Raw genomic sequence first — 23,495 nt, 5'->3', positions numbered from 1 at the left:
AAAAAAAAAAAAAAAAAAAAAAAAAAACACTCTTTTCTTTGTTTTCAACAGTTTCTGTAGACTGTTAAATCACTACTTATTTCTCCCATCCCTTTATTAATGTTTATATAAACCAGAGAGCACATTAACCTCCTCTTTTAGATTCTTTATTGTAAATCCCATTAAAATTTTTACTCTTTTCCCGCCTGATTTTATTCTCCCCCCTCCGTTTTTTTTTTTTTTTTGGCCATGCTACGTGGCTTGCGGGATCTCAGTTCCCCAACCAGGAATTGAACCTGGGCCCCTGGCAGTGAGAGCACTGAGTCCTAACCACTGGACCCCCAGGGAATTCCTGTCTTCACTTTTTCTAATGTCAGACTTCTCCTTAATCATACCTGGCATTGTTTGGGAGAAGCAGTACTAGTACAGATTCTCCTTTTCAGTGCAGGGACAGAAGAGCTGAGGTCAGCCAGTCTTTCCCCGGGTGAAGTTCATTTGCTTCTCTCTCCCTCCAGAGAAGACGAGCGCCAGCAGGAGGTGCTGGCAGCACTTGGCGTAGGAGGCCGGCACCTCCAGGCTCTGTGTTTATGGGGGAAACTCAAACTCCAGCAGAGAGCCACTTTTTAATACCGCCAAAACCTGTCCCAGGGTAACTGACATCCAGAATGGGGAAGCTAGAATAAAGTCTGTGGTATATTCATTTTAGTTGATGAATACACTTGAGTCAAAGATGGAATTTTTTCAGTGTTTAGAAAAAAATTCTATGCTTGAGCCAAGAAGTTTTTGCATATTTACCTGTACCTTCTAGCTTCTAGTCGGTAAAATGATAGGCCTTCTGGATAACTCATTACTATGGGCTGGGGACTGATAGCATTAGTGAATAATGCCTGAGGGATGGTAGATGCTGTCGGAGAATCAATTGACCTGTCTTCTCTCCCCTTCCTCTTCTCCACTTCCTGGAGAAACAGGACCGCAGGCACAGCTAGCAACAAGCTGTGGTACGCCTCTCTGTCCCTGGTGACTCTCATCATGTACTCCATCGCCACGGGAGGCTTGATTTTGATGGCAGTGTTTTATACACAGAAAGATGGTTGCGTGGAAAATAAAATTCTTCTGGGGGTAAACGGAGGCCTGTGTCTGCTTATTTCAGTGGTAGCCATCTCACCCTGTGTCCAAAATCGTAAGCACAGTTTTTTTCCATTCTTCCTTATTCATATTATAAATGTCTTTGAGCCACACCCCTCCCTTTTTGGAAATTATGGTCATTCCTTAATTTACCATGGGTGGGTCAGCAATAGGAAAGGTGGGACCCCAGCGTCCCCTTCGTGCCCCACACTGGGGCGAATGTGATAGTCACGCATGCCTTGTGTCCAAGATTTGAGTGTAATGAAGCCAATAAATAAGGAGATAGATGTTGCCATTACATAATGTACTACAAGGAACCTTTCAATGGAAAACACCTTTGGTGGATATTTAGCTCTTCCCTGTGATCTCTGTGTAAAACTAGAATGAGTGAGAAAGCTACGGAAGGAGCTGTTCTGGGGCTCATCTTTCACTTAAGACCCCTGTGGACCACGGATTGAGGACAGCGTGGTCCCAGAGTCAGGAAGCAGGAAATCCGATCCTGGCTCTGCCAGCAGCTAGCTCCGGGAGCTAACCTTTCTCGTATCCCAATCCTTCCTCTGCAAAGCCAACAGAAACCTGTGAGCCTGACCTTGCTCGTGTTTGTTTCAAAGCCAAAAGGAAGAGATGATGGAAGTTCATTATTGAGATTGAGATGGTTATTACTCCTCCAGTTCCTTTAATTGATCAATTAAGAATTTCCTAAAGCATTTGTATTCAGATTAAAATATTCTTTGGGTTAAATGCTACTTTTTGAAATAGTTATAATATTTTGAAATATTTGGTTTAATGCCCTTAATTGTTAAGGTGAGTCTTATTCCCATGCCAAAGAGCACATTATAAAAGGGCCTATTTTTTACCTTTATTGGTCATTATAATTTAATAATTATAACTCTGGGAATAAATTTAATCAGAGGGAAGACTGGGTAAAACTAAATCCTTTTATGTCTGCAGGTGGTTGAAAATTTCACCAAAAAAAGGATAAATCCCTTTTATCACATCTTGGTTACTCTCAGCCATCCCAACAGTTTAATTTAAATATTGTAGCATTGAAGCCCTTTTCCCAGTGAATGCTCAGTCCCATAGCCTTCTTCTTTGGTTTGGACCAGCTCTGGTATTCCCAAAGGTTTTTTTGTCCATTGACAGATAAGAGCTTTCTCCCACTGTCATGGACTGTGAGTGTCTGATGGCCTTGTCGAATCTGGAATCCAGGCCCTCCCTATAAAATCCATCATTTACCCCACTGAGCTCTGTGATCTCGCAAATAACGGCGGTAAATTTTCTTTGGAGGTTTTGTGATTTAAGACCTAATGTTATGAACCTCAGGGAGACCAGGCAATATGTTTCAGTACAGCTGTAGTTATTATCAAAATAGGGTGTTGGGAGAGAACTCGGCAGAACTTGTTGTCTCTAAAACAACAGTTAGGTTCAGTGTATCACTCCCTGCCCTGCCCCCTCCCCAAATGTTTTGGTGTCATCTGAGAAACACATTATGTACCTCTTCTTACCTTGAAGGGTGGGGCTCCAAGCTGGAGGGATATCATTCGGGGGAGACCTGTTTTTTTTAACGCACATATGCTTTCTCATCATTGATTTAAAACACTGTCTCTTCTCATTCTCCAGGACAGCCGCACTCTGGGTTACTGCAGTCGGGTCTCATCAGCTGCTACGTCACGTATCTCACGTTCTCAGCTCTGTCCAGCAAACCTGTAGAAGTAGGTAAGCCGGCTTGTTAGGGAGCCTGTGCTTGCAGGATGAATATTGTCGTTTGTGGAGTGAGCTCTATGTCTCTGTGAGCTATCGTTTAAGTATCGGGGATACGACACATCAAAATAGAGAGATGATCTAGACTTCTTCATTAAATGAGGTCCTCAACATGGGATATGAACGTGAAACTTCCTTCTCCTGAGTCTTCCTGCTGTTCAGGAAGGACATGAACTAAACAGGGCTCTTGAGTTTGCTTTGAGGCCTAATCTGCATTTTCCTGCTCAGAAATACTCAAATGTTCAAGAAATAATCAAAAATATTCAAGAAAAAATTTTTTGCTCTATTTTTTTTTATTATTTTTAGATGGTTATTAATTTTCTTTAGGTGATCATTTCTCTGACTGTAACAGAGAGTAGAAAGAGCATGGAAGTGGTTCTGCCACTTAAGTAACTTGTATAAAGTCACTTTTCTCTCCCTAGATAGCTTGCCTTTAAAATAAGATTTTTTTTTTTTTTTGGTTGCATCTGGTCTTTGTTGCTGCGCACAGGCTTTCTCTGGTTGCGGGAGCGGGGACTACTCTTTGTTGTGGTGCGCGGGCTTCTCATTGTGGTGGCTTCTCTTGTTGCGGAGCACGGGCTCTAGGTGCACGGGCTTCAGTAGTTCTGGCTCGCGGTCTGTAGAGCACAGGCTCAGTAGTTGCGGTGCACGGGCTTAGTTGCTCCGTGGCATGTGGGATCTTCCCGGGCCAGGGCTTGATCCTGTGTTCCCTGAATTAGCAGGTGGATTCTTAACCACTGTGCCACCAGGGAAACCCCTAAAATAAGAATTTTAATTATTATCTTAAGAAGATAATTAAAGATCTTCCCGGACCAGGGCTTGATCCTGTGTTCCCTGAATTAGCAGGTGGATTCTTAACCACTGTGCCACCAGGGAAACCCCTAAAATAAGAATTTTAATTATTATCTTAAGAAGATAATTAAACAAAATTCTTCTTTTATAGGGTGGTTTTTAAGAATTCAATGAGTATATGTGTGTATGTAAGTATAAGTACAGTTCCTGGCATGTAGTAGGTGCTATATAAAGGGTACCTAGTATTCTTGTAGAGTAGTTGCAATGAATATTTGAGAACTATAAAAGCACTATTATAAGCTTTCCCAGTAAAGGACCAAATTTTCTTGTGTTGATTTCCAAACTCACTATATTTCATCATCTTTATCACTTTTGTGATATATAAATGTGTATATAAATGTATACTCATATACATGTGAGTATGTTTGGGTACATTTTATCTTATATACATTAGGTGAAATACATGTACTCTTTTTCCTCTAGAATAGAAAATTGAAGTTGTTTTCCTTTTTTAAATTTAGAAAGCAAATGCAAAGATAATTTGAAACTTAGCATATATGTGTACTACATATGGGTCTTGCCTTTATAGCTATTTATAGTACAATGCAAATATAATTGTATGTCTTATATTAAGTATAGTCTATCCTGGATATAATTTTTTTTTAATCTCTGTCTTGACTCTTAAGTTTATTTAAGTCTAGTCTATTTAAGACTTTTATGAGCGTTTTGACTATTTATGTATTAATCTCTGTTTTTAACAGGGTTTTTGGTTACAACATTTTTCTTTTTAATGGCAGGTATCACTTAAATACAGAAAAAAACTTTTATTTTAATTTTGGGTGGTACTACTTAAATAGCAAAGTTCATATTTTGGTCAGTTTTGTAAAGAAAATTTTCATTGGCCTAAGAATAAAGATTCCTTAAACCACAGCACACACAGTTAAGTTTATAGTTTCAAGTGGGAGCACCAGTAATAATTTTAGTCCAACTTTAAACTCTGAGAATGTGCATGTTTGTAAAATGGTTTCTAGCCTGTTATTTTATGTTTATGTTCCTTATTTTTGGGCAGAGTTGGCAAACAGACCCAGCTTGGGTGTTCAAAATTGAAGACTCTGTGATAGATAAAAAGTAAATGACTAGTGATGGTAATATGATACAAATCTTTGTTATGTAGCCTCTCACAATTTTTTAAAGCTCTAGACCACTTGAGGAGGTTCCCAGGTTAGAGCCGTAAAATGTCATGACTGTCCTGTTACCGACAGTAAAATGACTTCTCACCTGGGTGGAGGCTGTCGGCCAGATAGCAGTTCCTGCAGGTTCCTGTTGGATGTAATAGTCTCAACACTCCTCCAGGGAGGATAGACATGGAGGATGCTCTCAGTTAGCTGCATGCTACCTGCTGCCCAGTCAACTGAAAAATGACCTAAGTTTACTCTTTACTATTGTTTCAATAGTACTGAAAAATAGCACGACTCTTAGAAAGTCCTGGGACTGAAGATCCCTTCAGCGCTAAGCTGGAACCCCAGGGTCTTGCTCCGAGAGGCTTCCTAGGTGGCAGAGGGTGCTTCACAGTAGTAACAATCTAGTCTGAGTCGAGTGGGATGGTAGAGGAGAAGCTTCCAGTGCTGAGTCTTCACTGTTCTGCGCTGCATGAATTTTCCCAAAGTGAATGCGTCCCTGAGTTACAGTGGGCTTTTCTAATTTGGCTCTGATTCCTTTCCCTTTCTTCACAAGTTCTAGATCAACATGGGAAGAATGTCACCATCTGTGTGCCTGACTTTGGTCAGGACCTGTACAGAGACAAAAACTTGGTTGCTGGACTGGGTACCACTCTCTTGTGTGCGTGCATCTTGTATTCCTGGTAAGTTTCAGGAGTTACCTGAGGCCATCTTTGCAGACTTTAAAAGTATAAGAGGAGAATTTCAATACATTTTAGCAGTGTGAGGCAGCCAAACAAATACCATCTGAGGAAGAGGGAAAATGTAGCCCGAAGTAGAAAGGTGGTATTACAGCATGAAATCTAGGTGTTTGGACTTCATTTGCCTAACTTGTATTTCTATGCGGTAAATAAAATATATATGGTACGTTGCAATCCTTTAACAGAGGGTTGAGTACTACTTGCTAAAGCTTTTTTGGAGGGTAAGGGAGCACAAAGTGAGGAAGAGGTGGTAAGTGCCAGAATGTTTTGGCAACTTTCTACTCCAGCGGAAATACCGTTTGTTCTCTTGTTGATGGAAAGAGTACAAAGTACTCCATACACAGTCATTTTGTGCTTGGTCCAGGAAAGACAGGAAACATCCCTTTTCTTTTATGCTAAAACCCACATTGCTATTAAGGAGAAGAAGTCATTCCTCCAAAAGTAGGTGTGATACATAAACAGACTGTGTTGCAGATGCTTGGGGTGAGGTTTATTCCACCTTCAAAATCTGTAGAAGATACGAGAAGGAGAAAAGTAAAGGGTAGGAATGATAAGTTTCTTACTTCAGGTACATATTTCACTGATGATCAAGCTTCCCTTTGACAGTAACCCTTTCACGTTTAGGTTTTACTCCTGTGTTTTACATTTCGTTTGTTATATTTCTTCTTTATTTTTATTTAAAAATACATATATTTGTTTGTTTGTTTGTTTGTTTGTTTATTTATTTATTTATTTATTTATTTTGGTTGTGCCGGGTCTTAGTTGCGGCACACGGGATCTTCGTTGCGGCATGTGGGCTCTTAGTTGTGGCATGCATGCGGGATCTAGTTCCCCCACCAGGGATCGAACCTGGGTCCCCTGCATTGAGAGCATGGAGTCTTACCCACCGGACCACCAGGGAAGTCCCTCATTTGTTATATTTCAGTGTCTAAAAATTTCAGCTAGTCACAGGCACATGGTAATCTTCCTCAGGCCAAAACTGTACCATCCTGGTGGTGGTAGCTTGTATAAATAGAATGTCTCTCTGAGCATGTTGGCTTTTTCTCTTAGAGCTTCTAACACCCCCTAATGCCATAGAGAGGGACCAATAGACATAGACGATAGATGTAGACAAGAGAACTGAGTTTTATAAAGCACGTGTTCACAGTCATGCATCGAGCTTTCAAACGCGTGCAAGCTCTCAGCCTGTCTGTGATGTGGTGACAGCCTCCCATGCTGCAGCAGAAGGGACTGTGGTGACCGGTTTCTGGCCTTGCACCGTTATTAATTCCATGCTTGTTCACTGATTCAGGCCCTCATCAATGAATGTTTTCAGGAAACCCATAAAGGCCACCCACATTTTAATGCTGATTCTCAGCCCTTCCTTTCTTAAGTTTTTCCTTCCTGAGTCTGTTATTGTTGGGCTTTGGGGAGAAGTATCAGCAACATGGCTAATTTTACGATTTGTCACTCACATTTTTTTCTGTATTGGTATGTAAAAAAATATTGGTAAATCCAGTGAGGAGAAAGCAGGTTACTAAACTGTAAGTGTAGAATATTCCAGTTTTAAAATAAAATATAGTTGTATTTACACATGTAGAAAAACTCCTGGAAGGAGATAAACCAAGCTTGTAAGAGTGGTGGTATTAGTGATAACGTTTTTTTCCAAAAAAAAAAAAATTTTTTTTTTTTTTTAACAATGAGCTAGTGTTTCTTTTGTGCTATCAGAAAAAAAAAGCTGTAAAGATATTGGATAGAATAAAATCATATGTTTTTTGAGTTGCTGAATGCCTAATCCTGCATGATAAAAAATGTTTGTGCCCTTAGATAAAAATAGGGCATAGATTTGCTATAAGCCCATCAATGGAAAAGATGGCAAAAATGCTATTTGATGTGCTGATAGAACTGCCACCAGTGGTGTTGGTTTGTGGTGTGGAATTTCCACCCTGTTAGATTTTCACTGCCACCCTTGAGTGAGAAATGATGAATAAAACATTGCTCCTTTTGGAATTTAGAGGCCCTTTAGTGGAGGTTGGTAAAGTCTAATCTGATATTCCCCAAAGATAACTTTCAAAGCTGACAGCTGCTACTTAACATCTGTCTAAATGCCAGTAACAAACGTTTTTGAATGCTGGTAATCAAACTGCAAAACCATAGCGCGCAAAGGAACGAGGAGACAGAAAACAGCAGCCACACCGGGTGGAGATGAGAAGTAGCCAGGCAGCTCCAGGGTACTGGTGTAACACACGGCATGAACACATTGCCTGGTGATGGCAGGTGATTCCTCAGGAGTCAGTGAAGTGCTGCACACAGTGGGGTGAGGGTGTCTGAGTGACTGATGTTTGCTCTGATTACCCACCACAGCTCCAGGAGGAATGGGCTTTGAGAACTTTATACCAAGCATCTTGGAGCTCAAGGGGTACTGAGTTCAGCCTAGGAGGGCCTTGAACAGGGAGGTGTGAGAGGCGGCCCAATTAGGAGTGTTTCAAATCTTGACTTTCCTAGACTCAGAGGATTGAGAGATTGGAAGATACTGCAGAAGGAGGCTGCACTGCCTGGGCGAAAACTGTCATTTGAAGATGATTGCAGGAATATCTAGAATTCTCCATAGAATCTGTAGGAAGCCAGAAGATTGGGTGGTGTGTGCGTTGAAGGGAGAAGAAATCACCGGTTTTCAATGGAAGTCCAGGATTGCTTGGGATTGGGGTTAACTTTTTTTGGTAAGATCTTAGAGGCTAACTGTGCTATGTTCTTAACCCCGACACACTCTCTCTCTCTCTCAAACACTTCTTTAGGAGGCTCTCATGATGACCTCCAGTCTCAGTTTCTGGCTGTCTGTCCCAAGTCCTGCTTCTGGGCACTCACTATGAGGATGTTTTTCTCTTGGCTGTCTTAGCTTGGAAGAAGGGCTCAGCCAAAACCCACTCCCCAGCTTTCCAACTGAGGCTGCCCTTTCTCCCAAAGCCTCTTCTACTGTACCCAGGCATTATGCTGTAAAGAAATGTCCCAGCCCGGACCCTGTCAGGAGTCCCCCGATGGCTCTTTCTATAAGCGGATGCCCTTGTACCCCCTTAGGCCTGGATCCTTGCTGTCATAGGCCCTGGCCTCCCCCAGCTATTCCTTAAGTCCCTCCTTGGTCTCTAGATTTTGATTGACATTGTTATTCTGTTGGCTTCAAGTTCACAAACTGTCAGATGAGACAGGATCATGGAGTCGATCAAGTTCAATTCCCTCTTGGGAATTCTCTGGTGGTCCAGTGGTTAGGACTCTGTCCTTTCATTGCTGAGGGCCCAGGTTTCATCCCTGGTTGGGAAACTAAGATCCCACAAGCTGTGCGCCCCACCCCGAAAAAAAACAGAAAAGTTCAATTCCTTCGTTGTACACATAAGGAAAATTGAGATGTGGAGGCTGCTCCTATATTTCTCCCCCAGTTCAGGAAACCTTTCCTTACATCTCCTTTGCTGATGTATTGGGAGAGACAGGTTCATAGTCATTCCCCCCCCCCCCCCAACCCCGGGAAGACTTGGAGTAAGATCCTTCACTTAGGTGGAACAATCAGCTGGATGTCTTGCATAATTGCATTATTAGGAGGCATTTGTGCTGTAAAATGTTCCCCAGTTATTTCAGCTTTAGCTATGCTTAAGAGAAAAAAATAACTATTTTTTCAGCTGTCTTAGGAATTTGAGTACAAAATTGGAAAAACTAAGAATCTTTAATAAAGGTCAAACAACTTGCTAGTTCCAAATGGGACATTTCACAGCACTATAGCAGACCATATGGAAATAGGTGCAAGATTGGTAAGATGGCACTGGAGAGATCGGTTTAAATGGAGAAAAGCTGGCAAATCAAGGAGGGTTATCTATTCTTTTGGTGTGTTCTGGACCTACTGCTTTTATTTAAGAAGGCGGGGAGTACCTTTTGGCAATCCTGTTACTCCCTAACCTGACAGCTAGAAGTCTTCATGTCTCTGCATCAGGAACACGTTGAGGACCCCTTTCCACCCACTCTGGTTTCCACTGGGAATATAATTGAACTTGATTATACCAAGTCTGAGAACAGTCACGGGATCTCTCAAGGGCCCTGTAAGTTTGTCGGGGGCAGAATCTGTGGTCTCCGATAAGAAAGTCTGGACGTGTTGTCTAGAGATTTTCTGTGACCTAGTGGAGTTTGGCCAGTTCCAGAACCGCTGAAGCAGATGTGGAGGGGCACCTGCATTGCAAATCATTCTTCCAATATGGAAGAGATTCTGGGCATGACAGAGGTTGGGAGCGGTTGGGGGTAGCAAGGAGGTGTTTTTCTTTTTTCTTGCAGTTGTCACAACAACTGCAAGATGCCACTGGCTTTGGTGAGTGAGGGCTCGAGATAGTAAACAAATAAGGTGATTAGACCTTCTCTGTCCACTGAAGCATTGTCCCAACCAAATGCTGTCAGGCTCCTCCCACCCCACAGGAAGTACTGGGTTAAAGTCACTCAGGCCTTAGCCCTGGAAGGGAAGAGGTTATGGATAATCCGGGAATTGTTGTCTTGTGCCGACCAGATGGGTCTTAGTAATAGCCAGAGTGCAGACAATAAGAATTTCCTAGGCTTTTAAAGAGTTTGTAAAAACAATATTTTCTCAGTAATTTTAAGAAGAGGGTTTTGTGGGTAAAGGCCATGACTGAATAAAGACCTTATTTTACGGTAACATCTACTTATAGAAGTCACATGTCACTAATGATGAACTGATTACAGGTATTTTTAGAAGAGCAAAAGCTTCCCCTTTTAAAGTGCTCTCTGATGATGGAAGCAAAGTGGCAGAGGTGCCAGGATCAAAAGCTTTGCTTTTCTGAAACCATTTTATTCCCAAGAATTTATGAAATGGAATATTTATTTGAACTTTTTAAAAGAATAAATATCATCTTTCAGATGAAAATTCCAGATATTGATCTCTTCCTAAAGTTAAGTTACATTTTCCTCCATGGAAACGATATACTGTATTAAATCATAATTCATATGCACAAAATGTAGCACGCCCTTGAGTGCAGGAGCAAGGTGTATGTGTTTCTTGGGTGCACAGCCATTGGGAATTGTTTCTATCATTCCTCAGACCAGGCTCAAAGTCAGGAAGTGGGAGTGGAGTGGGCCTCCATTAACATCCATCTGTTCAAAGCAGACGTGAAAGTGATGCTATTGGACTTGAGTGGACCACAAAAGAAGCAATGCTCTTGGGTCCCAGAGGACTTTTTTATGAGGACAACTTTTTATTGTTTATTTGCATCTCATTGATCTCTTCTCTCCTTGGGAAAGAGGATGAGAATGAGCAGAGAAGGCAGTGCTGCGTCGTGCAGTTTATTTGGTTGAAATGAGTCTGCTAATTCCTGCCTCTCCACTAGCCCCCCACCCCCAGGCTAGTGCATTTGCTGCAGGAGGGCAGGGATTGTTGTGTGTTTCACTGAGTCCCCAGTGCTTAGAACAGGGCCTGGCACATGGCACACCTTTGGTAAATATTTGCTAAATCAATCTGTAAAGATTATTTATATATATTGAATATTTTTCTATTTGCTTAAAATGGTCCTTTTCCCCCCCCAGGAAAAATAAGTACCTTTTTTTTTTTTTTTTTTTTTTTTTTTTACACCTGTAAGCCAGATTTTATAACATTTTACCTCTCTAGGCATGGGGAGGGTGGCAGGAAGAATTTTTTTTAATCACACTGAAAACTACTCTGTGCTGAATTTCCCAACAGAAAACCTTGTTCTGCCAAAGGCTGATTATCACAGAAAATAGTGATGACCTTTGCTTTTCATGCCTTTGCTTTTTGTTGCCATTTCTGGCTTCTTTCATTGCTTTTGATCCCTTCTAAGTGAGACTAGTCAAAGGGAGGGGAAAGATAAAAGTGAAATCTGAAAATTATTTTGGCATTTGAGGGAGGAGAAGCAGAAACCAATAGTGAAAACCAAGATAATAGGATCAAAAAACGACTTTTATTTTTTTTTTTAACCTATAAACTTCTTTTTGCATAAAATGATCTCATGCAACATGGGAAAAAAACCTCAGCCATCAAACAGGTCAGGCAATTTTGGAATAAAGTGGGATGTTAAAATAGACAACTTTTATTTAAGCAGAACCGTAGGTTAGAGTGAGCCTCTCACTAGAGCCTCAGCCAGGAGGCTCTGCCCTCCTTAACGCGATATAACACGTTAATAGGCTTTGCTGACCTTTTTGTTTATCTCTTAGTTTGACATCGACGACCAGATCAAGTTCCGATGCTCTGCAGGGGCGGTACGCAGCTCCTGAACTGGAAGTAAGTTCATTTCCTTTTCTTGCCCTGCTTCATCTCAGAAGACCCATTTTTCAGAAGGCTTTTTATGTGTTTATTTGCATCTTTAGTGGTCTGCATATTCCATGATCCCATTTTTCTCCTCAGGAAGGAATACAGTTTTCGTACAGGAAAAGAAATGTCCTGAATATACTACAGGATTAAAATAAATCCTTGATTTTCCTCCAACAAATTTGGCCTCTGGTGTGGCACTCGGCCGCCCCACTCCCACCAGAGGCCTGGGTAGCTCGTTGGGCTGCTCTTTGCTCGTCTCCTCTGTTGTAACAGAATGTGTGCAGGTTGTCTTAACTTCTAGCCCATTCCCCTCGTCTTTACCTGTCTGCGCTCTCCATACACGGCACGGCCATGAGGTCATATGGTAGCTGTGGGAAGGAGAAGGGGAGGAACGCGCCTGCACTCTGTGCCGTCCTGCTGGGCACTGTTTGTATGTGAGCTTGTTAACTGCAGCAGCTCCAGCAGGTGGGCGTCTCATGGGGCGAAGAATGGTGAGCAGTCGGCGTCCGAAGAACGAGGCTGGTCAGCAGGTGCCTGCCGGTCAGCAGAATGTCATTTTCTTTCTTGTGCCAACGTCTTTTTTCTGGGGCCCTCAGTGGAACATCCACCAAGGTCACAAAAGGTCTAATCAGATGGAGGCAGCCAGGAAGAGACTCAGCCCTGACCCCGAGAATGGAAGGAACAGGAGGTTCCGATGATGGCTAAGACTAGCTGTGTTCTAAGTGCTACATCTGTGACTTCATTTAATCTTCAAAGAAACCCAAGGACGGTTTTATCTCCAATTCAGAGAAGGGGAAAACCAGAAAAGTTAAGTCCTTGAAACTTTTGATTTGCCAGCGTGTAAACCATGCCCTCTGGTTCCAGAGTCTGTGCTGTGTTCCTAACCAACACTGCCCGAGATTCAGCTGCCCTCTGCGGGCCACTGCCGCTGATCCTGCCTGGCGTCCGACCCCTGGCTGCATGGAGGAAGAGCCCTGGTCTCTGTCCAGATATGGGCACTTTGTTCTGCAGTGGGTCTCTGGGGATGGTCCTCCCCGCACCTGACCTGGAGATAGTGGACCATTATGAGGGCTTGTCAGTCTGCCAGTATCATTCACCAGCTCTTTCTGTCACTTGAAGAAGGAGAAAACTGTGCTGAGTTTGAATGGGTTACTGCCTATTCTTCAGAAGAGAATGGCCTCTAGAAGGCAAGTGGTCGTTCAGACCGCTGACTGGGTCACCCCTGCTGAGGTTGGACCACTCTGGCTTCAATATCCCCGTTGTGTACACAGTTAAAGTGCAAAGAACAGCAAGTCTCCGAGTTAGATTTAAGAGAGGATGTTTTTCTTCTCATTCCAAGGAAAGAGCCCCAGCGTTTCCCTCTGAACTGGAGAGCACACAGGATGGAAGTTGGTTTGCTAACTCCTTGCCTCACATTTCGCAGGATATACCTTTGAAAGAGAGAGTTAGTCATTTCTTGTTGTAACTTAAGCTTCAAAAGAACTGGGACCCCAGCATACCATGTCTTGGCCCCATTGAATGAATTAGTGAATCTTAGACTGTATCACTTGATCCAAGATTCTGTCAAGGCCAATCCCTCTATGACAAGTTTCCTTGATGCACGAAGGAAAAAGGGCTTGGCTTTGAGATGTATAAATGGGTCGAAGGCTCAAGCTCCCACGTCCTTGACCCTGGCTCTCTGTTCTTTGTCGTGAAACTGTTGTTAGCCAGAAGGTGCTGAGGACCCAGCCTTCCCAGACTGTCTTGGCATGTGTAGCATTTCTTATTCTTTCCAGAGTACTTCTGGAATCATGTAGTAATTTTTCGTAACCAGATTTTTTAAAAAATTGTTTATTGTTTTGAGTAGGTCAGAAACATGGCGTGACATTTAGAAGGAACCAAGGACTGTTAAAGGAAAGCATTCCATCCATCACTGTCCCCAGCACCCCTGCCCCCATGAGGCAGCCAGCTCAGAGCCCGATTTTAATAGGAAATGTGGGTAGGCCTCCTGGCCCCAGATCCCTTAGTTTTACCCTTTCTGAGTCTGTCAGCCCCACCATCTCCTAGATACCACATGCTGCCTATTGGGGTTCACTGTGTTCCTCTCCCAGGTCTGTCACTAACCTAATTTTGTGACTTCAGGCCAGTTATTCAGCCTGTGTGACCCCAGTTTCCTCACGTGTAAACAGGATAATGATCCCAGCTCCAGGCGCTGAAGAGGATTTCATCAAGTAGCAAGTAGAGCAAAGCACCAGGAGTGAGCTCCCTGAGTGTGGCGACCTTGTCTCATTCACTTTGTGTTCCAGGTTGAGTTTTCCAGAAGCAGCCACCGAGGCAGAGCCTGATGTGCAGGATGTTTATTAGGGACCAACACATGTGGAAGGAGGGAAGGGGGCAGCCTGGGGCAGAGGGTGAAGTCGAAGGGCACTGCAGGCTGGACAGAGCCACTGCTCACCCCCCGGGCACTCGGAGCAGATACACGACCCATCAGAGCTGTCCCCCAGGGGTCAGTAGCTGCGCCTTTACAGCCCTGCCGTGAGCGGTCATTCTGTGTGGGTTGCCCAGGATAGGCTCCCTCGAGGGTGGGGCAACCCACAGCTGGGGCAAAGCCTGGAGCTGCCTTCTAGAGCCTCGCAGTAGCTGAGCAAACACTAAGGGAGCACCTTGGAACGGGATCTGGATGGCTCACCTCCATGTCCTTATCTCCTGTCACTAGCCCCCAGAGCGTTTTGGAAGAACAGACAAGTAGTCAGAACCTTTCGAAGGAGTGAAGCGTGCAGTTCAGGGCTTGGGATATAGTTCAGATGGAGAAGGTTTGGCACATAGGTGGCCTTTAGTTCTTAACCAACGTGGAGATAGAAAAGCAGAAAGCAAGCTGCCTGACTTTGTTGGTTTTGCCCTCGCAGGTAGCCCGGTGTTGTTTTTGCTTCGCCTCTGGTGGAGAGGGTAAGTAGACAGCTTTCCTTCTGTGCTCCGTGTGGCCCTGCAGACCTGTAGCTCTAGTCTGTAGGCATTTGGGATTCAGGCACAAATAACTTGAGTGGTAAGAGGAAATTTTTATTCCAGAGCTGGTTTATTGTTATGTGTTACACTTTACACATTCTTCCCAAAGGGTTGCTGGGATTTGTTTGTGTTGATATTCTGGCAGGCGAAGAACAGTCTATATTTGGGGTCATATTTATGTAAGTTACATTACCCAGTGAGATTTCAAGGAGCAGGAGGTGCATTTTTTAAAGGAAAGATAATTTGGAAAATTTCTTTCGTTCAGCTTACTTTTCTTCTTGAGTTAGAGCATCCCAGGGGCTTGAGAACTCCTGCTCTGCCCTCTCCTTTTCTTCTGAGCTTATAATACATTTTGTGTGTTTAAGGGCTCTCTTCTGTTAAAATAAATGTGACCGACATTAGGTAACTCATCCTGTTATAGAAGGTTCTGGGGTGAGGTGGGCGTTTGGGGCTTATGGCATAGATGAAATTGCCTGAGGGTACAAATGATTTTTGACAGCTTTTCTACTCAACAGCCCCTGGGACGAAATTAGCGAGTGTGGCTTTGCGAAATTGGTAAACATGCGTGTGTTCACTCATTGGGCTTGTGCTCGCTTTGTGGTTCACAGACACAGAAGAGCCGCAGAATGTGAAAGAGGGCCCGAGGGTCATTTATGATGAGAAGAGAAGCACTGTCTACAGTTATGCCTATTTCCACTTCGTATTCTTCTTGGCTTCCCTCTATGTGATGATGACCGTCACCAACTGGTTCAAGTGAGTGGCCCCATTGTCTTAGATGTTTTAGAAGTTGTTAAAAAAAAAAGTCTTTGAAAAACATCCTATTCTTTACGGCCGGAAGATCAGATCTCTTGGAGTCAACTAGCTTCTTCTCCAAGTGCTGCTGTACTCATCTTCACAGAAACAGTCTGCGTTCCCTGACAGTCCGTCAGCATGCTTTATAAAAAAAATATTTATTTATTTATTTGGCTGCACCAGGTCTTAGTTGCAGGATCTTTCAGTTGCAGCACGTGGGATCTTGTTCCCTGACCAGGGATCAAACCCGGGCCCCCTGCATTGGGAGCGTGGAGTCTTAACCACTGGACCACCAGGGAAGTCCCTCTGATGGCATGCTTTTAAGCCCGGCAATTGGTGATACTTACTGCAGCTTTAAGAAATGGGAGGTTAATGGCACGTGGGCAGTCTTGAGAGCATAGTAACAGTGAGGAGGAAGAACATGGAATTCTGCCTTTAAGAAAGAGAAGATACTCTTATTTTCTACTTTGTACTTTGTCTTTTTTTTTTACACTTTCATTACAAAAGTTTGAAACATCTTCTTAAAAAAAACTAACATATGGACTACTCTGGTGGTCCAGTAGTTAAGACTCCCTGCTTCCACAGCAGGGGGCGTGGGTTTGCCAGCGTGGCATAGCCAAAAAAAAAAAAGAAAAAAAGAAAAAAATTAAGGTGGAAGTGTGAAAAGTAACAATGGACACCCCCACCCCATAACCACTGCTAACTATATGGTATGTATCCTTTCATTCCTTTTCTGTGCATTTATAAGCCTATATAATTTTTAAAACATAAATGTGATTACACATATTTTCCCCCTTAAGGGTTGTTTTTTAACTTACGTGATGGACAATACATGATGGGCCTGACTTTCCCTGTCACTACATGGAGATTATTATTATTATTTTTTTTTTATTATTATTATTATTATTTTTTATTTTTATTTTTTGTGGTACACGGGCCTCACTGTTGTGGCCTCTCCCGTTGTGGAGCACAGGCTCCGGACGCACAGGCTCAGTGGCCATGGCTCACGGGCCCAGCCGCTCCGCGGCATGTGGGATCCTCCCGGACTGGGGCACGAACCCGCGTCCCCTGCATTGGCAGGCGGACTCTCAACCACTGCGCCACCAGGGAAGCCCTGGAGATTATTTTTGATTCCTTTTGGAGATTTCTTTGACCGATCCAAAGTTTCTGTTGCATCATAATTTGTTGTGCCTGAGGATATACCTAAGATAGACGTTAGAATAACTTAGGATAGACATTAAGATTCATTGTACAACAAACATGTGAGTGGCTCCTTCATGCCACACTGCTGTGGGTGGTAGGGACTATATTCTAATAGGGGAGATGGACGGTGATCCACATCAAATACAGCATGTCAAACAGTGATGACTACTGGGGAGAAAAATGAAGAAGAGGAATTGAGGAGTACCCAGTGGGGTCGGGGATGCTGGGGGCAGCGGTTTCAAATAGAGTGATGGGGAAGGCTTCCCTGAGGAGATTCTTCCCCAACATCCTGAGGGAGAAGAGGGTGTTAGAGCCTCTAATGCTTCCCAGTGATACCTGGAGAATTCCTGGAAAATTTTGGCTTCGGAAGTTTAAGAAAGGATGGAGGCAGAAAATAACAGATGTCAAGGATGTAGAGAAACTGGAACCCCCCTCACTCCTGGTAGGTAAAATGGTACAGCCACTTTGGAAAATAGTTCCTCAAAAATGTTGAACACAGAGTTATTATATGATGCAGCAATTCCACTCCTAATTATATAACCAAGAAAAAAAAATATGTCCACGTCAAAACTTGTACACAAATGTTCATAATAGCGTCATTCATAATAGCTGAAAAGTGGAAACAACCAAATGTCCATTAGCTGACAAATGGATAAACAAAAGGTGCTATGTCCACGCAATGGAATATTCCTCAGCAACAGAAAGGAATAAAGTACTGTTACATACTACAACATGGATACACCCTGAAAACAGTATGCTGAGTGAAAAAAGCCAGTCACAAGAGGCCACATGATTCCATGCATGGTGACATGTCCAGAATAGGCAAAGCCATACAGACAGAAAGTAGATAAATGCATGGCAGGGGCTGGGAGGAGGAGGGAAGTGAGAGGGCAGCTGAAGGGTGCAGGGTTTCTTTCTGGGGGGATGAGAATGTTCTAAGATTGATTGTGGTGATGGTTACACAAGTCTATGAATATAATAAAAATCGTGTACTTTAAGTGGATGTGAATTACATCTGAATTGAGTTGCTAGGGAAAAAAGAAAGGCTGGAGGTGGTGGAAGCAGGGGGAGACAGACTTGGTGGAAGAGACCTTCTCACCACCTGTTCTCTTCCTGCACCGATCACAACTGGGTCTCTTGTTTCCGCAGCTATGAAAGTGCCAACATTGAAACCTTCTTCAGCGGGAGCTGGTCCATCTTCTGGGTCAAGATGGCTTCCTGCTGGATATGTGTGTTGTTATACCTGGGAACGCTGGTCGCTCCCCTCTGTCGACCCTCTCCGCACTTCTCCGTGTGAGGATCTGAGCAATCTCCTTGGTTCTGCAGTCTGGAAGTGTCGTCCTTTGAACAAATGTACCAGGAGTCTGAGCAGTGACTGGTACTTTGTGACAAGCTGGCATTCCCCTGGCTGGCTTGAGTGGGTCTAAAAAAACTTACAGGGGGAAAAAAAAAAAATCACCTGCTTAGCTTTTTTAATTCTGAAATTTGAAAAGAAGCTACCAGTTTGTCCCCCCAAAATTGAAAGTTTCACCCGAGTTGATCCTGAGTGATATATTTTGTATGTGTCTTACCCCTAAAAACTGGGATAGTAGTTAGGCTAGTATTCTCCTTCTGCATGTTTTTAACAAAACAGAGTTTGGGGCATGACATTTTATCACAGGGAGAAAAGCTTACCTTGTGTGGCCTATTATTCCTATCCTTGAAATAGAAAGACATGACAGAATCTGGAGCCCTAAGCTCCTGACAGAATGCAGACCCCCTCCCACACCTCGGCCTGCAGGACCCCTGCTCGTGGTTCCCTGGTATTTATTGGCTACAAGAGGAAGCATCTGCTTTTAACTCCACCCTTGTGCTGTTTCCTCCCAGCCCCCAAACGTTTCCCTTTGAAGTTGTGATGCTGGGAATCACAGACTTCACTCTGTCCTTGCCCTTCCCAGAGCTCCCCTCATCCTTTCTGGGTTCAACATCTTTGTTATAATGTGAAAAAGCACAATTTGCCATCACCACCCATGTGATCCCCCACCAGATTATTACTACCTGATCTGAGTTACTGCAATAATATGACTCTTACTCGTGGTGTTATTCACATGATTAGAGAACAATATTCGTGTTGTTTTCTTTGCTATAGTTCTTTCTTGTTTGTGGATTGATAGGACCTTACCTGGGAGGTTGCTTCTTGACTGAAGCCTGCTGCACCCCTCTTTCCATTACTAAAGTCAGCCAGTTTCTCTTCCACTTGAGGCCTTTGAAATTGTAAAAGCAAAAGGGCTTTTGTTTTCCAGATCTGTAATGTGCCCACACCGTTAATGTCCATTATTTTGGGGCTGGATTTGCTGAGGTGAGGATCACAGGCAACACCTCAAACAGGGCTGACCAGGTAAGGCCTCCAGTTATACAAGTCATAGAAGTGACCAAATATACTTAGAAGAAAAGGTGGGTGGGGAGATGTTTAACTAAGCCATAAGCAAAAGCCGCAGAAATTTCCAAAATACATACTTTTAAGGTGATACTGAAGAAAGATTTGACTCTAGGCAGCTGCCCAAGAAGACGTCCATTTTCAGTGCTGATGTTCTCAGCCAGGGAAGAGTTTACGCCGTGGAAAGTGCATCAGAGACCCTGATGGAGGACGGTGGGCACCCTCCTCTTAGTATTTCATGCAGGATGGAAAGAATCCTCTCAGCACCCAGGCAGAGAGGGTCTGAGAATGAAAAGATTTGGCCTGTACTTTTTGTGCCCTGCTGTATGCATTGGGTCCCACCTAAGCTGGCCTCCAGTGTGCCAAATGCTGGCCTGCGAAATTAGTCCAGTTCTTCATTTCCACTCACTACTTTGCCCTCCTTTCAAGAAAATTGGGGGGCGGGGGTCAAACAATGGATGAATTCCTCCAGGAACTTATTTACAGTGTTGGAGGTTCGCTCATTGTGTGTGTGAGAGCCTTGTTTTGTAAACTTTATCAAGTTTTTTTCAGACCAGGAGCTCTTTGAGCTCGGTGGTCCAGAGATCTTCTGTAGGCACAAAATGAATGGCCGCCATGTGTAGCCCGAGGTTAAGCCAGTGGGAGTATGAGCTCTGTGGGTCGGACAGGTGGAGGGAGTGGGGTTGTGTGTGTCGCAGCATCCTGGCAGAGGCCACCTCAGCGGCTGGTGCAGTGACACGGGCTCTGGGTAAGCCAAAAGGAGAGGCAGCTCAAGAGCCGGGGTGCCGTCAGTGACTGGTTTCGTTGTGTCTTCTCCCTGCTGGGCTCTAGTGGGGTCTGGCATCCAGCCGTGTGACTTTAGGACTGGCCCTTCTGGCAGGTCAGGGTCAAGCTGACCAGGCCCTGTGTTCCTTAGCGGGCCTTCGTTGAGCCCTTCCTGTGCAGGAGGAAGCTCAGGGAGACACAGAGGAAAGGACATTGCCAGTGGCCAGGCCCTCGGAGCTTCCTTCCTTAGTCGCCCAAATTCTTCTACAGCCAACCCCCATTTTCCAGCTGCTTAAGACTTGGTTGGTGCCTAATAATGTTCCTTTCTGAAGGTTGGTCTGACACAAGAAGGAGAGTTACAGTCACTCTGATTTTTATTCTCAACTGAAAATTTAAGCAAGTTTATCTGAATGATCAAGAGATGTAGGTGTTCTCTGAGGACAGAGGGCAGGCATATAAATAAGAAGTTGACTTTAATGATTATTAATTGTAATAAACAATACTCAGGTGATAAGTCAACATTCATGGGTTTAAAAAACCTACATTTTTGTGCTATTGTGTTTTAAGAAACTGGAAACATTGTGCCAATTGCTCTGAGTTGCTCTTAAGGATGATGTTTATTTGATAAATTCACTGATAATCTTTAAAATAATAGACTTCTGCTTCCTACAACTTTTTATACATGATTTTAAAAGTGCATTCCCAGAAGCTGCTGGTCAGACTCCTTTAGTGATGAAAGCCGAAGATATTTTAAAACTGTGTATGCTTCCTCTGTGCCGTTCATCCGACGTGGAAATTTTTTCCCCTCTCATTTTCACAAGTACAGACACTTAAGTAAGGGAAGGGATTCTTCTGGGAGTGTTGCAGTGTATGTCTAGATGTGTCACCTGACTGAAGACCGGAGACTTTTTTGTCAAAGGCTTTTGGAAACCCTACTTTGTCCTTACTGGGTTGAATTTTTTAATACTGGTTAGCTGGTTTTGTTTTTGTTCTCACAGTTTCTTGGGAAATGGCTTGAAAGAATTGTTCCAGAGGTCTTTGGAGCACCTTTGTAGAGTAGATGGTCCATGTGTGTGTGGACTGATGGAGGGTGGGGTTATTGGGGATTTGGGGTTCTGGTGCCCATCAGAATGGCCAACAGAGGGGCTCCCACACCCCATTGTTTATTTCCAGTTGCTCAGCGGTGCCTTCATTATGGATGACCTCTGTGCAGTGCTGATTCCCCCCAAATTGTCACCTTCTGCCTTTTTAATATTATGTGCTTATTAAATTTTGGCCAAAAGTTTACTACCATTGGTGCTTCCTGTTACCCTGCAAAGGGAATTCCAGAGCCTGTGTGCATTTAAGCTGCCTAGGCCTTTTTCTCCTTTGACTGCCTTTCTAAAGAGCATCTCATCTTGGTTTGTATTCATGTCCTACCCCTCTTGGAAGTGAAAGGCAGTTTTAGTTATAACTAAGAAGGTTGTGACCTTGGGCCAAGACCCCACGTGTCCAGAGAGCACGCTGAGCCCTCCTTAATCAGGTACAGTGCCAATGCCCCTGGATTCATGGCATTCTCTATAGGGTATTCTCCTTAATTTACTAAATCCCTCTGGCCTTGTTCTTAACTGTTTCCTGCCATCTTTAATATATTTGTAAAGCCTGAGACATTTTAATCCAGTTTTGCATTTTAGGCAGAAATGCATTCTCTAATGTTGGACCTTCTTCGCAGGACACAGATCTTTTGAATTGATGCTAGCCATTCTAAAGACCTCTCGCTCTTTTTTTTTTTCCCCCTTCCTCAGTAAATCATTTGCAGAGGCATTCATTTTGAAAGGAGGAAATATTTGGCTTTTACCAAAGAGGTGTTCTTTTTTTAAAAGCAAAATCCTTTCAGCAAAAACTTACTTGGGGAAGGATGGATTAAGAATGCATTTGTCCACATCCACTTCTGTAGGTGTTTAATCATATTTATGTGAGTAAAATGTTGGAAGAATTCTTTTTTTTTTTTTTTTTTTTTTTAGAAGAATTCTTTAAGGTAATCCTTTGTGGTGAAGGATCCTGGGAAATTCTCTCAGGTAAAGAAAGCTTGTAGCAGATGGGTAATATATGTCTTGAGAGCTATTTATAAGAAATTTAAGGATTGTTTTGTTTTCCTTTATTAAAGATTTAAGGATTTTTTACTTTGCAAAAAAAAAAACTACACAAGTTTTATAGTCATAACTTTGTTACTTTTTTTTTTTTAACTTTTCTGAAATAATTAGATGTAGCCAAATTATGTGGTTATGGTTTTGCTATGTTAGAATTTGAAAATGTAATATGTGTGGTAAATCTACTGTTTGAAATTTATAATGCTCTCAGATATGGTTGGAGTTTTGGTAACTTTTAAAATAGTTATTTTTTTTCCTTTAAGTCACAAAGGCAACTATGGATTTATGTTTGTTTTTTTGGATGCTAATTTTTCTATTAAGCAGCCGAAGTTGACCAGTCTTTTCCTAGGTAGAAAACTTAAATATTGTTAACTTTAATAAAATTGAAAACTATGTTGTTTTTTCTCCCTTCTGTTGAATGCATTTGTAATTAAAGTCTTCCAGGTACTGTTTTCCAAAGATGTCTTCAGGTGTTAATTCGCTCTCTCTTAAGTTTCAGAGTCTGTTCTGGTTCTAGAGAATGAAAATACAAACAGGAAAACCCAAGCTTTTTGCCCTCTTTCTCTCTGAAAGCCGCCACAGCCTGCTTCCTTTTTCTTATTTTTATGATAACGACACTCTGTCTTAAATATGAGAATTAGAGTAAGTCTTTAAACAAGGTAGTGTGAGTTCTCCAACATGGTTCTTCTTTTTCAAGATCTGGCTATTCTAGGTCTTTTGCGTTTCCCTGAAGTTTAGAATTAACTTGCCAGTTCCCTCGATTGGGATGGCATTGAGTCATCAGATCAATTTAGGAAGAATTGACATGATAACAACATTAAGTCTTCTGATGTATGATTGTATCTTTCATTTACATAGGCCTTTTAAAATTTCTTTAGCAGTATTGTATGATACTTTTGTTTTTATTAAAATATCTTTGTATGGGATTTAATCTTCATACTTCTAAACCTCATTTGTATGTGAGGTTTGTATCCTGATTTTTTTAATAGTATGTGTCACATAATATAAAATTTACCATCTTAACTGTTTTTTAGTGTGCAGTCAGTGTTAAATACATGTCGACTGGAAAAAAAAAAAACAACCTGAGAGTTGTGAGTTATATTTTATTTGGAGCAAAATGGGGACGATAGCCCAACAGACAGCATTTCAGATAGCTCTGAGGAACTGTTCCGAAGAGGTAGCGGGGAAGGTCAGTATATTAGGAGCAGACATCACCATGAAAGATTTTAGTGCTTTTTAGATACGAGGAGGTGCAAGAATTTGGGCTCATAAAATCTTCTCCTGCAAATATCTATCTGAAGGCCTGTTCTGCCAGTTTTTCCCAGAGCACAGAGTGCCTCATTC

The 23,495-nt window shown here is 42.8% G+C and overlaps 1 protein-coding gene across 3 annotated transcripts in view; it reads left to right on the top strand.

Moving 5' to 3' along the window:
• Positions 1–23,031, top strand: part of SERINC5 (serine incorporator 5) — an 86,699-nt gene extending 63,668 nt beyond the window's left edge. For all 3 annotated transcript variants that reach the window (XM_007111451.4, XM_055086639.1, XM_055086640.1), the window contains 7 exons: positions 948–1,159; positions 2,725–2,820; positions 5,392–5,518; positions 11,768–11,834; positions 14,750–14,789; positions 15,455–15,599; positions 17,991–23,031. In XM_007111451.4, coding sequence (XP_007111513.1) covers positions 948–1,159; positions 2,725–2,820; positions 5,392–5,518; positions 11,768–11,834; positions 14,750–14,789; positions 15,455–15,599; positions 17,991–18,138 — 835 coding nt within the window. In that variant the 3' untranslated portion in view covers positions 18,139–23,031. The remainder of the gene's footprint in view (positions 1–947; positions 1,160–2,724; positions 2,821–5,391; positions 5,519–11,767; positions 11,835–14,749; positions 14,790–15,454; positions 15,600–17,990) is intronic.
• Positions 23,032–23,495: the final 464 nt, after the last annotated feature.

Source organism: Physeter macrocephalus, chromosome 8, assembly GCF_002837175.3.
Source record: "Physeter macrocephalus isolate SW-GA chromosome 8, ASM283717v5, whole genome shotgun sequence".
NCBI classification, from domain to species: Eukaryota; Metazoa; Chordata; class Mammalia; order Artiodactyla; family Physeteridae; genus Physeter; species Physeter macrocephalus.
The sequence above is the reverse complement of the archived record's forward strand: the minus strand, read 5'-3'. Positions and strand labels throughout refer to the sequence as shown.